General features: G+C 48.0%; 1 protein-coding gene across 4 annotated transcripts in view; it reads right to left on the bottom strand.

Annotated features, from left to right (window-relative positions):
• Positions 1 to 16,434, bottom strand: part of KAZN (kazrin, periplakin interacting protein) — a 274,010-nt gene that overhangs the window by 30,386 nt on the left and 227,190 nt on the right. For all 4 annotated transcript variants that reach the window (XM_056865098.1, XM_056865100.1, XM_056865099.1 and 1 more), the window contains one exon: positions 11,160 to 11,351. In XM_056865098.1, the coding sequence (XP_056721076.1) occupies positions 11,160 to 11,351 (192 nt within the window). The remainder of the gene's footprint in view (positions 1 to 11,159; positions 11,352 to 16,434) is intronic.

The raw sequence follows: 16,434 nt of genomic DNA, 5'->3' as shown, positions 1-16,434 counted from the left end.
GTTATTTAAAACGTTGTTTAAAATTATATTCAGGCTATGTGCATAAAGTGTATATAAAACATATATAAAACATAAATGGATTTTGTGTTTGGACTTGGACCCCATCCCTAAGATATCACAGCGTGGTGTAGTGGTTAACAGTGGTGGTTTGGAGCGGTGGACTCTGATCTGGAAAACCGGGTTTGATTCCCCACTCTTCCACATGAGCCGCGGAGGCTAATCTGGTGAACTTGGTTTGTTTCCCCACTTCTCCATATGAAGCCAGCTGGGTAACCTTGGGCTAGTCACAGTTCTCTCCAAACTCTGTCAGCCCCACTACCTCACAGGGTGTCTGTTGTGGGGAGGGGAAGGTGATTGTAAGCCGGTTTGAGTCTCCCTTAAGAGGTAGAGAAAGTCGGCATATAAAAACCAACTTTGCTTCTTCTTCTTATGTACATGCAAATATTCCAAAATACGGAAAGATCCCAAATACAGAACACTTCTGGCCCCAAGCAGTCTGGATAAGTAATACTCAACCTGTATAACATATTATAATACTGCGTCGTAATGATGGACAAATGTTCTAACTTTGGCAGCTTCGCAGGTTTTCCGTCCGAGGGCACCGACACCAGACATAAATCTGCTATTTTGTATTTGAGATTTGTAACTGATGCCTCTTGGCCCTGGCAAGGATTTGGATGCTTCCGTGCCAATATCTCCCTAGAAGCTGTACAATATTTTAGGCAACGCTATGGTAATCCTGACGATTGCAATATGTCATAGTCTCTGGAAGCCTGATTTCAGACAGAGTCAGCATATATGAATGGTCCCAGTTAATTAAATTTATTAAAATCATAATTCCGTTTAAATTAATAGACATGTTTTATAGAGTGAGCTCTCGCCCAATAGTTTCACCTAAAATGAATTACTAATTGCTTGAAGTCAGACGAACTACTCATATTTAATAAATAATAAGAGAGTCCGTTGATAACATCTCATTTTTCCACAGCAGAGAAAAATCACCCAAATTAATACATTTTGGGTCTTTTAAACACACACACACACACACACACACACACACACACACACACACACACACAAAGGCTATTTCCCACCTTCCCTTCAAAAACTTATTAGCTCTATAGCATAAAAAAAGAGATTTATTAGCCACTAGAGAACTTCATTCCATATAAGATTAATAAGAACATTAATGAAAAGAGCCACAAACATTATGCACAAATGAACAATTACAGCAACAGGTTAATGGAACCTGCGAAGAAAGTGTTTGAGACCCACTGTGAAGAACAAAGAAAGGAAACGTTTGAAAGTGGGCAGGATTCCCCTTATGCCGAAATAACGCTTGTAAGCCAGTGGTGATGGCTGAGGTTCTCAACTTGGAAAGAATGAGATGAAGTCACTGGCCCCATGTTTCTGGAGAAAAGGTCCTAGGAATTGGGGTGGGGGACCTAGGTTCTGTAACAATGATTTTGCAATTGCCTCCACCCAAGAGGTAAGAACTGAAGGGAGTGATCCTAACCAGGTCATTTCAGAAGAAAATCCTACATTATTTGGAGGGGATTACTCCTAGGAAAAAGAGCACCTGTGTGGTGTAGTGGTTAACAGAGGTGGGCTGTAATCTGGAGAACCGGGTTCGATTCCCCATGCCTCCACATAGGCGGCAACTCTAACCTGGTGAAAAGGGTTGGCTTACCCACTCCTACACATGAAGCCTGCTGGGGGACCTTGGGCCAGTCACAGTTCTCTGTGAACTTTCTCAGCCCCGCCTACCTCACAAGGTGTCTGTTGTGGGGAGAGGAAGGGAAGGCGATTGTAAGCCTTAAAAGGTAGATAAAGTCGGCATATAAAAACCAACTCTAATCTGGAGAATCAGGTTCGGTTCCCCATGACTCCACATGAAGCCTGTTGGGTGACCTTGCACCAGACACGGTTCTCTTGGAGCTCTCTCAGCCCCACCTACCTCACAAGGTGTCTGTTGTGGGGAGAGGACGGGAAGGAGACTGTAAGCCTTAAAAGGTAGATAAAGTCGGTATATAAAAACCAACTCTTCTTCTTTAAGAGCAGCGGACTCTAATCTGGAGAACCGGGTTCGATTCCCCATGCCTCCACAGGAAGCCTGCTGGGTGACCTTGGGCCAGTCACAGTTCTCTTAGAGCTCTCTCAGCCCACATGGAGGCAGGTAATGGCAAACCACCTCCAAACATCTCTTGCCTTGAAAACCCTATGGGGTCGTCATAAGTCGGCCACACACACACACACAAACACACACACACACACAAATTTTCCAGAAAAGTGTTCTTAGGACTGCAACTACAGCCTGGTAAAATGAAGCGCTAATAATAGTTTGGATCAACTGCCCCAGACAGACAAGGGTTTAGTCCACGTGCAGTAGGGCACACTTTCCCAAGGACTCGGATTACGTCTTCGGGTATCAACACCAATGGGAAATTCATCCAAGCAAACAGTGAGAAAGGACACCTCTTGTCTCAGGGGTGTCGAACTCATTTGTCGGATATTACACAAATGTCACTTGGCTAGGCCGTCTGTACCATAACATTTAATGCCAGGTACTGGAGAGAAAAGAGCCCCGTGGCGCAGAGTGGTCAGCTGCAGTCCTGCAGTCAAAAGCTCTGCTCACGACCTGAGTTCGATCCCGACAGAAGTCAGGTTCAGGTAGCCGGCTCAAGGGTGACTCAGCCTTCCATCCTTCCGAGGTCTGTAAAATGAGTACACATGAACACATGAAGCTGCCTTCTACTGAATCAGACCGTCGGTCCATTAAAGTCAGTATTGTCTACTCAGACCGGCAGCGGCTCTCCAGAGTCTCAGGCAGAGGTCTTTCCCATCACCTACTTGCCTAGTCCCTTTAACTGGAGATGCCGGGGATTGATCCTGGGACCTTCTGCACACCAAGCAGATGCCCTACCACTGAGCCACAGCCCCTCCCAGATTGCTGGGGGTAAAGTGTAGATGACTGGGGAAGGCAACAGCAAACCACCCCATAAACAAAGTCTTCCTAGTAAACGTAGGGATGTGACGTCACCCCATGGGTCAGGAATGACCCGGTGCTTGACAGGGGACTACCTTTACTGGAGAGAAAACTTTATAGAAGACACAGGCAAAGCCAATTAATGGCGTTGCTTATGGCAGGCAAATTTGAATACCTGCAAGAAAAGTGGGGTTTGAAAAAAGCTCTCAAGAAAGAAATGCGGCCAGAGTTGATAATTACGCTAGCCACAGGGAGGCTGAGGAATCAGACTGGCACCAAATAAGCGCCTTGGGGTCATGGAAGTTGAGAAAGCCTACGGGGTGGCCGGGGGGGGGGGGAAGCAAAGAGCAATGCTCCAAAAGTGAATCACCTTTCACCGAGAGAGAGAACCTGGATAAGCAGGCTGCAAACTGCCAAACAAGCACGACTGGGCAAACGTCTCGTTTGGGGCGAGAGGCGGACGCACCTCGACCCAGTCCCTGATAGCCAGAGGGTAGGGAACTCGAGGAAGCAGGACACACCGCTGGGTGGACCAGCGCGCAGGGGGTCCGGCTAACCTTGAAGCTTCATCTTGCCTGCCAAATCCATCAGAGAGGCCAAGACTGCTTTCTGTTAGGAACGCGTATTCGTTTTACCGATGTATTTAAAATGGAAGAGGGGAGACCAGCCACCATGCTTCGGACTGGGGAGAAAATCAGGGTATAATAACAAAACAATAAAATAAAAACGTCTTTTAGTGTTGGTTCTTTTAGTGTTGGTTCTGTAAGTTTGTTTGCATTGTACACCTGTTAGAACATAAGAATTTGCAGCCGAGCATTAAATATGTGGTTGCCCCGGCAGCCTATTTAACCAAACTAGAATTTAACAACAGCAGAAGAGCATTTACCTTGGCAAGGTGCGTGGCACTTCCTTCTGCCATGCTGGTAGGGAGATTCAAAAAGATCCCTTACTCAGAAAGATTAGGTTTATGCTCGATGGGGGAGGTGGAAACCACAGAGCACCTGCTTCTGAGATGTCCACATTACAAAGAGGCCAGATCAAAATATCTCCGGCCAGTGTTAGTTGGGCTTCTTGATGAATCTGATGCAGCTAAACTGGAATGTCTGCTAGAAACCACTGGGTATCCAGACAAATAGCCAAATTCTGTCTAGGGATATGTAAGACCCGGGAAACTATATTAAAGCTGACGCAGAGTTTTAAACCCATTTGACTAGCTATTTTTGTTGTTGTGTTGAACTATTGTTGTTTTAATGATGTTTTAACTTTGTAATACTGGTCAAGGACCACAATAAATTATAATGAATGAATGAACATAAGAATATAGGAAAAGACCTGCTGGATTAGACCAAGGCCCATTGTCCAGCCGTCTGTTCACACAGTGGCCAACCAGGTGCCTCTAGGAAGCCCCCAAACAAGACGACGGCAGCAGCACCATCCTGCCTGTGTTCCACAGCACCTCATATAATAGGCATGCTCCTCTGATCCTGGAGAGAATAGCTGTGCATCATGACTAGTAGTTATTTGGACTAGTAGCTATGGGTAGCCCTCTCCTCCATAAGAACACAAGGAAAGCCATGCTGGATCAGACCAAGGTCCATCAAGTCCAGCAGTCTGTTCACACAGTGGCCAACCAGGTGCCTCTAGGAAGCCCACAAACAAGATGTCCTGCCTGTGTTCCACAGCACCTAATATAATAGGCATGCTCCTCTGATCCTGGAGAGAGAAAGTATGCATCATGACTAGTATCCATTTTGACTTGCCCTCTCCTCCATGAACATGTCCACTCCCCAAGCTTTCCAAGATGGCAGCCATCACCACATCCTGGGGCAGGGAGTTCTACAATGTTTCTGGGGTATTTCCATGCACGATCTCCTTCCTGAAAGGAGCTTATGGCAGCATACATTGCTCTCCATTTCCCATACTACCTTTACACCAACCCTGAGAGGTGGGTTAGGCCGAGAGCATGTGCCTGACTCACAACCACCCAGCAAGCTTCCGTGGGGATTCAAACCTGGATCTCCCAATCAGACATTCCAGCTACAACACCACACTGACCACTGCGAGCCAGCTACATGTACAACACTGACTTATTAATGCTCAAATAACATTGGCACGTGTACACTTTTTATGGGAAAATACTGGTGCCAGGAAACAGAAAATGGTGCCAAATAAATAAAATCCAAGGTTTAGTAGAGAAAAACAAAATCAAAATGGGGGTGGGGTGGGGTTGGGTGAAGACAACCGGGCAGAGAACTCTGAAATTATCCCAGTTTTGACCCAAGGGGTATAGACGGAAATCTTGCCACATTTCCTCCAAATTGAGAAAGCTTATTCCCATCCAAGAGGAAAGCAAACACAAGCATTCGATCACATCTCTTGCGCCACCATAAACAGGCTTTAGAAAAACCTCACCCAAAATGGGTTTTTATCTACCTCAAAGGCAGCAGACGAATCCCGCATTTGCATCCATGAAATACGCCCCTCTTCAGATCTCCGGCGTTGAAGGGGCTCAGGAAAAAGTAGCATCTCAGCAGGTCCCCCCCGCTCTTTTTAAAAATATTTTTTTGCAAGTCTGGAAGCTCTTAATGTGAAAATATTCATCAAAGAACGCAGCGGCGCCGGCCGGGTGTTCCCAACCTCCAAATGAAAATTGACATCTGTTTCGAACAACTCGGCCGGCGCCGGGATCGCGTCGGGGACGGGGGAGTCACGCGGAAGAGGAGCGCTGTCAGAGCTGCCGAAGCGTAGCTGAAGAGCGCAAACCCGGGCGCGGAAAGGTTCCAACTGAGAGAGTCCCCTGGGCCTAAGAGCCGCTTCGCCAGTCTTCTGCGCGCACCGCGTTGTGCCAGGGGCAGCTCTATAATGAGGACACCTGAGGCGATCCCCTCAGATGGCAGACGTTGGGGGACAGCAGCCTCTTATCCCACCTCCCGGCCATTCGCTTGGCTCCCGTCCCCGCCTGGGATTCACAGGAGAGTGGTTGAGAGCGGTGGTCTGGAGCGGTGGACTCTGATCTGGAGAACCGGGATTGATTCCCCACTCTTCCACATGAGCGGCGGAGGCTAATCTGGCGATTTGTTTCCCCGCTCCTACACAGGAAGCCAGCTGGGTGGCCTTGGGCTAGTCACTGCTCTCTCAGCCCCACCTACCTCGCAGGGTGTCTGTTGCGGGGAGGGGAAGGGAAGGTGATTGTAAGCCGGTTTGAGTCTCCCTTAAGTGGTAGAGAAAATCGGCATATAAAAACCAACTACTCTTCTTCTTCCTCCTCCTCTTCCTCCCCCCCAAGGCCTCTTCAAAAGCAGTGCGTCAAGCCCCCCCCCTCCCCAGCTAGCCCCAAAACTCCCATAAGATTCTCTTTTCTTCTGAGAGTTCAGCTGCCATTTTCTGGTAGTCTGTAGCCAGGGCAATGGTGGTCAAAGTCTCTCTCGAGAAAGCAACCTTAGTTCAGGAGGCTTTCTAAGGTGGCTCACGGAGGTATTTTAAAGGCAAGCTGAGGCAGGGAAAGATGCAATGGCGGTTATTTCCTCTGGCTTCTAAGGGAAGGTTGCCCTCATCATCTTGGTTGCCCTCTTCTGTACCTTTTTCCAGCTCTGCAATACCCTTTTTTGAGATATGGTCATAGGATCATAGAGTTGGAAGGGACCACCAGGGTCATCTAGTCCAACCCCCTGCACAATGCAGGAAACTCACAACTACCTCCCCCCCACACCCCCAGTGACCAGAGGATGGTCAAGATGCCCCCCCATGAACTGCCCAAGGTCATAGAATCAGCAATGCTGACAGATGGCCATCTAGCCTCTGCTTAAAAACCTCCAGGGAAGGAGAGCTTACCACCTCCCAAGGAAGCCTGTTCTACTGGGGAACCGCTCTGTTAGAAAATTCTCCCTAATGTCTAGATGGAAACTCTCCCGATTTAATTTTAACTCGTTGGTTCTGGTCCGACCTTCTGGGGCAACAGAAAACAACTCGGCACCCTCCTCTATATGACAGCCCTTCAAGTACTTGAAGATGGTTATTGTATCCCTCCTCAGTCTTCTCCTTTTCAGGCTAAACATACCCATGGTATATGTCTTCCCAGAGATCCCGAGGGTTTTTTAATGAGGTATAAACTCCAGGCATCTTTTGGGCGGAGCAGGGGTTACCTGGGGTTTAAGAATGGGTGGTTTTAAATGGTGAGGTTTTTAATTGTAACTTGTCAGCTGCCTTGAGGCGGGAGATACATATTTTCGTATGTAGACAAGCGGACTGCTCTCTGGAGAGCATCTGGGTGCTGATGCTGATAGCTTGTTTACAACCTGGCTGCAAGGACCAAGTAATCCTGACCCAATCTCCACCCTCTTGAAAATCCACTAATCCCCAAATTAATCCTTGACCTGATGAATGTACACTCAAGCAATGAAAGCTTAAAGGTAAAGGTGCAAGCACCCTGTGCAAGCACCAAGTCATTCCTGACCCATGGGGTGACGTCACATCCCAACGTTTACTAGGCAGACTATGTTTACAGGCTGGGTTGCCATTGCCTTCCCCAGTCATCTACCCTTTACCCCCATCAAGCCGGGTCCTCATTTTACTGACCTTGGAAAGATGGAAGGCTGAGCCAACCTTGAGCCGGCTACCTGAACCCGACTTCCATCGGGATCGAACTCGCGTTGCGAGCAGAGCTTTTGACTGCAGTACTGCAGCTTACCACTCTGCGCCACGGGGCTCCTGCATGAAAGCTTACACCGAAGTAAATGTTCGTCTTTAAGATCCTATCTGTGTAACTCCCAAACTGTCCACTGGGGCGCTCTCGCTTTCCTGCGAGGAAGACATTTTCTTTATTTGGGGCATTTATCTGCTGCCTCTCAAAACAGATGCCCAATGAGGCTTACAAAGACAAATCGGTAAACGCTAAAATCAACCCAAAGACATAAAAAGCAATTAACGATCAATGCCGCGGCGAGATTAAAAAAAAAATAGCGATATCCTTGCCGTACAGTCGCACCTACTAAATATAAAGAGCAAAATCGATACCTAAAACCACAGCAAAGCAGATCCATTAAGGGCAGGCCGATATTATTGAGACCAACAGAATAATTAAAATCACTGTAAAGCAATTCCAGGAACCAATCAATCATCAGCCAACGCTGATGAAACCGCTTCAGCAAAGCAGTGAAACTATTAAAGCATCCCTGGGCAGAAGAAGATGCCCGCTGTTTCTCTGCATGATTTACTGCTCTGGCCTCCCCTCCTTCTGCTAAGCCTAATCAGAATTACCTGGGAGCAGGTAACCCTGCTATCCTTCTTCACAGACAGATCCTTCCGTCACTTCTTAACGCTGAATTACCCACTCTCCTAAGAGGATGGCTGCTGCACCTCTGCGTCAGTCACCGCTACTTCCCATCAAGACGCACGGCAGCAACGACTCACATAGAAACGTGGGCTCCGCTAAGGTCAGGTAATTCTCCTCTCCCTTACATCATCTTTTCAGGCACCACCCTAACTCTGCTTGATGCCTTTCAGGCAGCAGAGCTCAACGTTCCCCTCCCCCCAAAATTATAATTCAGATTGTACTTTTAAGCTTGGCAACTTTGCTACCATTTCCTGTGCATTGCAGAATCAGACGGAGCTCCTAGCCGTCTGCAGGCCCAAAACGTACGCACAAAACTCCTACCGGCGGTTAGATTAAAGGAAATGTCTTGGATTGAAAAAAAGGAGCCAGGATAGGAAGAAGAAGAAGAGTTGGTTTTTATATGCCGACTTTCTCTACCACTGAAGGGAGACTCAAATCGGCTTACAACCACCTTCCCTTCCCCTCCCCACAACAGACACCCTGTGAGGTAGGTGGGGCTGAGAGAGTGTGACTAGCCCAAGGTCACCCAGCTGGCTTTGTGTGGAGGAGCGGGGAAACAAATCCAGTTCACCAGATTAGCCTCCGCCGCTCACGTGGAGGAGTGGGGACTCAAACCCGGTTCTCCAGATCAGAGTCCACTGCTCCAAAGCACCGCTCTTAACCACTACACCACACCGGCCCCAGTACCCCAGACTTGGTAACATGGAACATGCCAGACTTTATTCTGTCCTATTCTCTTTTCTCATTTTCTCTGCCTATTGTGTAAAATAAATAAATGTTATTATTTTAAAAATTGCAAGGTACTAGCCATTCTGAGTTTTTCTTCAACTCTTAGAAGCTGCCTTCTTGGATCTAGATTGTATCACCTGTTCCCCCCGTCCCCCCCACCGGCGTCGCACCTGCCTGCCTGCAAAACACACTGTGCATTTGTACCTTTGGCATCTAAAAGCAATTGAAGGCAGTTCTCTGTAATCTTTACAACGCAATCGGATGAATGAAACCTACACGTAGTCGGCTGGGGGGGGGATCGGCGTCTATAATTAGAGCTTCCCCGTGCCAGCATGAGGCAGGGAAATCACTTCTCTCTGCCGGTGGTTCGGATGGACGGATTGTTAAGAGTTTAGCGAGGGGAAGAATCGCTTTGCATCCCGCTTGTTGCAAGACGGAGCCCTGCTCTTTTCTGTACCTGCAAATCCACGCAGCGCCACGCGGGGTGTTCACTGCGAGGCAGGCCTACCCGGCACCAGGGGAATGAGGCCGCCACTGCCATCCGCATCTCAACCGGCATTCCTACTATCAGGGCCTTTGTTCTCCCCTCAACATGCACAGGGAAGCCTGCAATTCCATCAGCGTAACCGGCACAGTGTGATAACACCGTACGCACTTAACAAGCGCTAATGAGAGCATGGGAGGGACTTCTCACACCAGCCGAACCCGACGTCTCCCAATCCAAACGACAGGCAGCGAGTTCGAGAAAGGCGACCGAACGCCCTCCTTTACACACTGCATACGAAACCCATGGAATTCACTGTTCAAGACGGGGTGACAGCCACTGGTACGTCCCTGTGCTTGAAAGGAAATCGAAACAACAGAGCACGTCCTACTGCGCTGTGCATAATATCAAGAGGTTCGTTCTAAGTTTATCTCCCCCTGGCCTAGTTGGCATTTCAGCCATTCAGGTCAAGAGTATACTAAAATGTTGCTTAGATGAAAACCCACAGGTTACAGTAGGAACGGCTGAGTTTTGTGCAGCGGCCTGCAGAATCCGTCAGACATTGCTGAGAACTGGTGTGGCCTAGAGGCACCTGGTTGGCCACTGTGTGAACAGACTGCTGGACTTGATGGGCCTTTGTCTGATCCAGCAGGGCTTTTCTTATGTTCTTAATTTTAATGGGTAGTTTATATAGTTTGCAAAGAGTCCGAACAACTTTTTTACTATTGGTATTAACCTGTGGGTAGAGCGTAACACTAAGGGTTTTAATGGTAAATTGTGAAGAGCTGTGCTGGCCTATGACTGTTTTTTAATAAAGATTGATTGACTGACAGCCACTGGTTTTGGTGGCTTTTAAAAAGGGCAACTGGAGGACCCATTAAAAACATCCACAGAAGAATCCAAAGACTCTCCTCTTTCAGGGGACCTTTCGACAGCCAACGAACGACTCCCTTTGGAGTGACCTAAAAAGCATTTGGAAAGGGGGGATTGGATTGTAAGAATGCATGACACAGTGCTTGCATCCTCATAGGAGGAATTCCCCTTCCCCTTGTGGGCAGTTATAAGGCAGGCACCCTCACAGCTGGAAAGCACCCTGTTACAGCGAAACGGCAGGTAGAAGGACCCTTGAGAGGATGTCACCATGCCCCAAGAGCCCCTATGACACGACAAGAGCCTTGCCCTGTGCTGTTTACCTTCTCCCTTTTTTCTTTTTTTGCCATCACTTTCCTTGACCTCATTTACCCACACTGCCATCAGTTCAGATCAGTCATGATGATCCACACAGTCTTGTCGACGATATCTGGGTGCTGACCGGATGATCAGAATCAAGTGGGTTGCTGCAGGCAATCCGATCAAAGGGCAGTGAGGGTATGTGAGGTTGAGGGTAAGTGAGGGCAATGAAAACAGTATGTGTCTGCAATGGCAGAAAAGCAATAGAAAAGGGGGGACAGGCTCTCCTTTCTCAAACACCCATAAAAATACAGCAGTTCAGGCAAGGCAGTTTGGAACAAATCCAACACTAGCTTATGGAGGCACCCTAAGTATCAAACATCCCTGTGAAACCGTGGATCGGTGCCCACGTTTGTTGCAGGAGAGAAGCAAGCAGAGGAGGAAAGTCCGGCTCTCACCTTGAAGGGCTTCTTTGGCTCTTGCCAGCTCCTGCTCCTTCTGCGCCAGCTGGACTTTGAGTTCGGTGGCGGAGAGGATCTCAGTCGACTTGCCGCCGTGCGTCTCTTCCAGGTCTTTCGTGAGCATTTCCTTCATCTGCCGGAGCAAGTGAACCTCGTCCTGAAGCTGCGACACCTCTTCTCGGAGAAGCACTAGGAGGGAAACAGAAGACAATGCAAGGAAGTGAGTGTCCGTCCGTCTTGGGCTCCCGGCACTCCGAGTTCGCGGTCAAGAATCCAATGATTATTTAAGGAATCGCCCTCATCAGCAAGAGAGTCCTTGCCTGCGTGCGGAAACAACCGGGATGTTGTTCCAGTTGCAAGAAACTATACTTGAGATCGGCAGGAAACATCCCTCACACACGTATTCTTGTCGAAATAAAGCAAGCAAGCAATTTTCAGAGCCTCTAAAATGATCCATGCAGACGCACACGGCACTGTCAAAGTAAACAGTGCTTCGAAGAATAACATAAGGGGAAAAAGCAAGTCTCTGACCTGTCAGTGCTCCGCTACCACCATCTCATTAACTACTGCAACAACACCAGTAAAATTATTATTCCTATTTTGCAGATGGGAGAATCATAGAATCAAAGAGTTGGAAGGGATCATCTGGGCCATCTAGTCCAGCCCCTGCACAATGCAGGAAATTCACAACTACCTCCCCCACACACCCACAGTGACCCCTACTCCACGCCCAGAAGACGGCCAAGATGCCCTCCCTCTCATGAACTGCCCAAGGTCATAGAATCAGCATTGGCGACAGATGGCCAGCTAGCCTCTGCTTAAAAACCTCCAGGGAAGAAGAGCCTACCACCTCCCGAGGAAGTCTGTTACACTGAGGAACCGCTCTAACAGTTAGAAAATTCTTCCTAATGTCAAGATGGAAACTCTTTTGATTTAATTTCTGGTCTGACTTTCTGGGGCAACAGAAAACAACTCGACACCATCCTCCATATGACAGCCCTTCAAGTACTTGGCGATGGTTATCATATCCCCTGTCAGTCTTCTCCCCTTGAGGCTAAAATTGAGAATTGAGGCCCCCGAGAGTTGAGGTCATCCTGGCTCACAGCTCAGCCTCTTGATCAGTTCCATAAGATCTCCGTTGCTTCACCCCAGCTTGGCTAACGAAAGAGGCACCCACATTTTGCCGAGAGGCAAGAGATTTGGTAAAAGGGCATTATACTGAATCGAACCATCGCTTGGTCCATCAGGGTCAGTATTGCCTACTCAGACTGACAGCGGGAGATACATATTTTAATATGTAGGCAAACAGACGGCTCTCTGGAGAGCATCTGGGTGCTGATGCTGACAGTCTGTTTACAACCTGGCTGCAAGGACCAAGTAATCCAGTAAACCAATCTCCACCCTCTTGCAAATCCACTAATCCCCAAATTACACATGAACACATGAAGCTGCCTTATGCCGAATCAGACCCTGGGTCCATCAAAGTCAGTCTTGTCTGCTCAGACGGGCAGCGGCTCTCCAGGGTCTCAGGCTTTCAAGTCACCTACCCCTTAATCCTTTAAAGTGGAGATGCCGGGGATTGAACCTGGGGCCTTCTGCCCGCCAGGCAGATGCTCTGCCCCTGAGCCACAGCCCCTCCCTGCGGAAATGTGTTTGTGGGCCCTGTCTCTTCAAGGTCTGCAGAAAACCCTTTGTGGACAGAAGCATTCACCCATTGCTTCTGTATGTGTGACTGGTACAGCCATAGAAAGTGAGAGCATACTTATGTTCGAGTTGGGCTCACTGCGGATAGTGAGCGGCATTCGCTGCTGTCTGGAGTTCGGTCCAGCAGGGGCAATCCCACAACTCTCCACGCATGGAGAGCGTATGTGCTTTGGAACATGACTAAAGTCATCCTCCAGGACCAGGGCTGCCAGCTGCCTGGAAAATACCTGGACATTTTGGGGGTGGGGCTTGAAGAGGGTAGGGTTTGGGGAAGGGGAAGGACTTCAGCGGGGTACAATGCCATAGAGTCCACCTTCCAAAGCGTCCCTTCTCTCCAGGTGAGCTGATCCCTGTCGCCTGGGGAGCCGTTGTAATAGCGGGAGACCTCCAGATACCACCTGGAGGCTGGCAACCCTATCCGGGGCTCGGTGCAGGCTGCCTGGAGGCTTGGACCTTTGGGGCAGAAATCCTGCCATGTGGGGCTGGTTGCGCATCATAAATATGGGTGGTGGGAGCATACAGGCCCGCAAGTGCGAGAGAGAGCAAGAACCTCTGTCCACAAAAAGACAGGGAGGAAAAGGGTTTGCTTTTCAGGCAGATAATGGAATTCCAGACACAAGGGTGTGGAATGCAGTTTCTGAACCATCGCAGCAGGCTAAGGAACAATGGCCAGCGCATTGTTTTAAAAAAGGAATGTGGCAGGCGGGGAGCACCATTTGCCTGTTACCCACAAGCAATGAAATGCTCACAGCCAATAGTAAATATAATAACGATAATTATCTGTAATACAAGACGAGCGGTGAGGAACTATAGCGGGGAGAGGAGGAGGAGATGACTGCAAAATTACCTCTCTTCCACCCCAAATCACATTCCCCCCCTCCAGGATATTCTGAGAGGCCTGATTTCCTTAGCTCCCTCCCCTCTGGTTTTTTTTGTGTGTGTCTGTTTGTTTTCTTGCTTTAACTGACCCTCCTTGTCTTTCAAAGGTCAAGGAAAATTCCAAATGTAATGAAAACGACGGAGACAATGGAAAATGTCACAAGGCAATAAAACAAAAAAGAGTAGTGAGAGAAAAGCACAAAAGTAGCCCTATTCTGGATTAATTTGAGCAGGAGCATGCTGATGTATACCTTAAGGAAGCTCGGTCCCCAGCACCTTTGGGGCCACAACAGAAGAGGCCCCGCTGTTTATTTCTCTGCGTTTAATCAATTTATTTACTCGATTTCTTCCTTGCCTTTTTCCTCAATGGGGGCCCAAAACGGCTCACATCATTCTCCTCTCTTCCATGATATCCTTGCAACTAGGGTTGCCAACCTCCGGGTACCAGCTGAAGATCTCTTGCTATTACAGCTGATCCTTGCAGGGAACTTCGGAGAGGCTAACAAGTTTGTGCCATATTTAGAGGAGAAGTGGACTCTATAAGCTTGGAAGACTTTGGAAGTGGAACTGACGAAGAAACCGAAACGGCCGTCTGCTGGCCTGCTGGCCTCCCTTCACTTGAAAGAGAAAGCTCATCTGCAAAATTAGTTACATTATGGACTATTCCTTGGCTCCATCATCAACCAAAAGGGGAGACTGCAGCCAAGAAATCAGAGGGAGATGGAGACTGGGGAGGGCAGCCATGAAGGAGCTAGAAAAGATTCTAAAGTGTAAGGATGTGCCACTGGCCACCAAAATTAGGTTAATTCATGCCATCGTATTCCCTCTTACTATGTATGGGTGTGAAAGCTGGACAATGAAGAAAGCTGACAGGAAGAAAGTAGACTCCTTTGAAATGTGGTGTTGGAGGAGAGTGCTACCGTGGACTGCCAAAAAAAAAAAAATCAGTGGGTTATAGATCAAATCAAGCCTGAACTGACCCTAGAAGCTAAAATGACTAAATTGAGGCTATCGTATTTTGGTCACATTATGAGAAGGCAAGAGTCACTAGAAAAGACAGTCATGCTAGGAAAAGTGGAGGGCAGCAGGAAAAGAGGAAGACCCAACAAGAGATGGACTGACTCAGTAAAGAAAGCCACAGCCCTTAATTCGCAAGACCTGAGCAAGGCTGTCAAAGATAGGACATTTTGGAGGACATTGATTCATAGGGTCGCCATGAGTCAGAAGCGACTTGACGGCACTTAACACACACAACACACACGGACTATGAGAAGGGTTTTTATTTCTAAGAAGCCCTCATTTACATACTAAATCTGGACTGATACATATTCATAGGTAGACCGCATCCTGGCAGTGGAGCCAGATAGTTTGAATTTCTTTAACTTTTGTTCTGCAACTGTAACACAGTTTGCTTACACTGTCTGTAGCCGTGTATCCTTGGTAGCCTTTTGTGTTGGATTTGGTTTGACTACTAGTTGTACACAGAGGTGTTATTTTTTTTTTAACTACCTGGAGGTTGGCAACCCTACATCTGGGAGGCAGCATTTTTCAGGGAAAGTAGGTCCTTCAGTACTGTGCAAGGAAGTAAGAGCTCAGGCAAAGATCCGTGGGCTAAGAATTGGGGCGGTGGGGGGACGGGACAAGCAAGCCCCCCATGTTCATTTGTGACAGGCTGGAGGCTATGGGGCCTTTAAAAGTGTGCTCGCGATGGGTAGGCTTGCGATGTGCAGCGTCCAAATGCCATGCGCACGGCTTGCTGGACCCGGGCCAGTGCGTTTCCTGGGTTATTATGCTTCAGGAAGGACAATCTACATACTCGGAGAACTTGTTTTGCAAAACAGCCGCTGCAAACTGGGCCTTTTCAGAATGTGCCACGCAGCGGGAGGGCACGGCTTCAGAAAGAAGAAGCAGCCCTTCCCAGTGCAGAGAGAAGGCATGCATAGAACAGGAGATGCATGGCAAAGGTTAGCCAGAACAGAAGCACAAAGGGTGGGGGAGAGAGAAGGTTGCTTTGAACAAACTGTATTTTTTTAAAAAAAGAAGAAGAAGCAGTATCTAAGAGGTGAGCGGAGGGAAGATTGCAGGTAATTTCCTTTATGACTCTGAGTGGGGAAAGCCAACTTCAGCTGCCAGGAGGCAACAGATTCCTCCATAATAGTTTCCTACAAGTTTGATCACAAGCTACACAGGCAAGTCCAGCCGGGTAAAAATGGGCTTGAGATAGAGGAAGAATAATTCTGTATACCTTCTCCTCCATATGCCCGGACAGAGGTTTACAAGCCACAATCAGTATAGGACAAAACTGCCACACAACACACTTGATCAGATTATAACCAAAATATCACATATAGTTTGTCAAAATTATCCAAAATACAAAAAAGTATACATCAATACATGTAGAAAGGATCCAGTCAAACACATGTAACAACATCTACAAATCCACAGGACAGAGGCTTAAGCTGAACGTATTTTGGGTTTAAAGAAAAAGAGGGTGTCTTGTATAGGCTTGGGAGGCTTCGAGTTCAAATCTCGCCTCTGCCACAGCCTATTTAACCTGAGGCATGTCTCTCCTTGGCAGCCTCAGCTTTCTCCTCCCGCCCCCAGCAATATGGGATTAATAATACCGGCTTGTCTTACAGGGTTGCTTTATGTGAACTACTCTGAACACTGGCTGGGCTGTACAAATGCA

Source organism: Euleptes europaea, chromosome 19 (assembly GCF_029931775.1).
Source record: "Euleptes europaea isolate rEulEur1 chromosome 19, rEulEur1.hap1, whole genome shotgun sequence".
NCBI lineage: Eukaryota > Metazoa > Chordata > Lepidosauria > Squamata > Sphaerodactylidae > Euleptes > Euleptes europaea.
The sequence above is the reverse complement of the archived record's forward strand: the minus strand, read 5'-3'. Positions and strand labels throughout refer to the sequence as shown.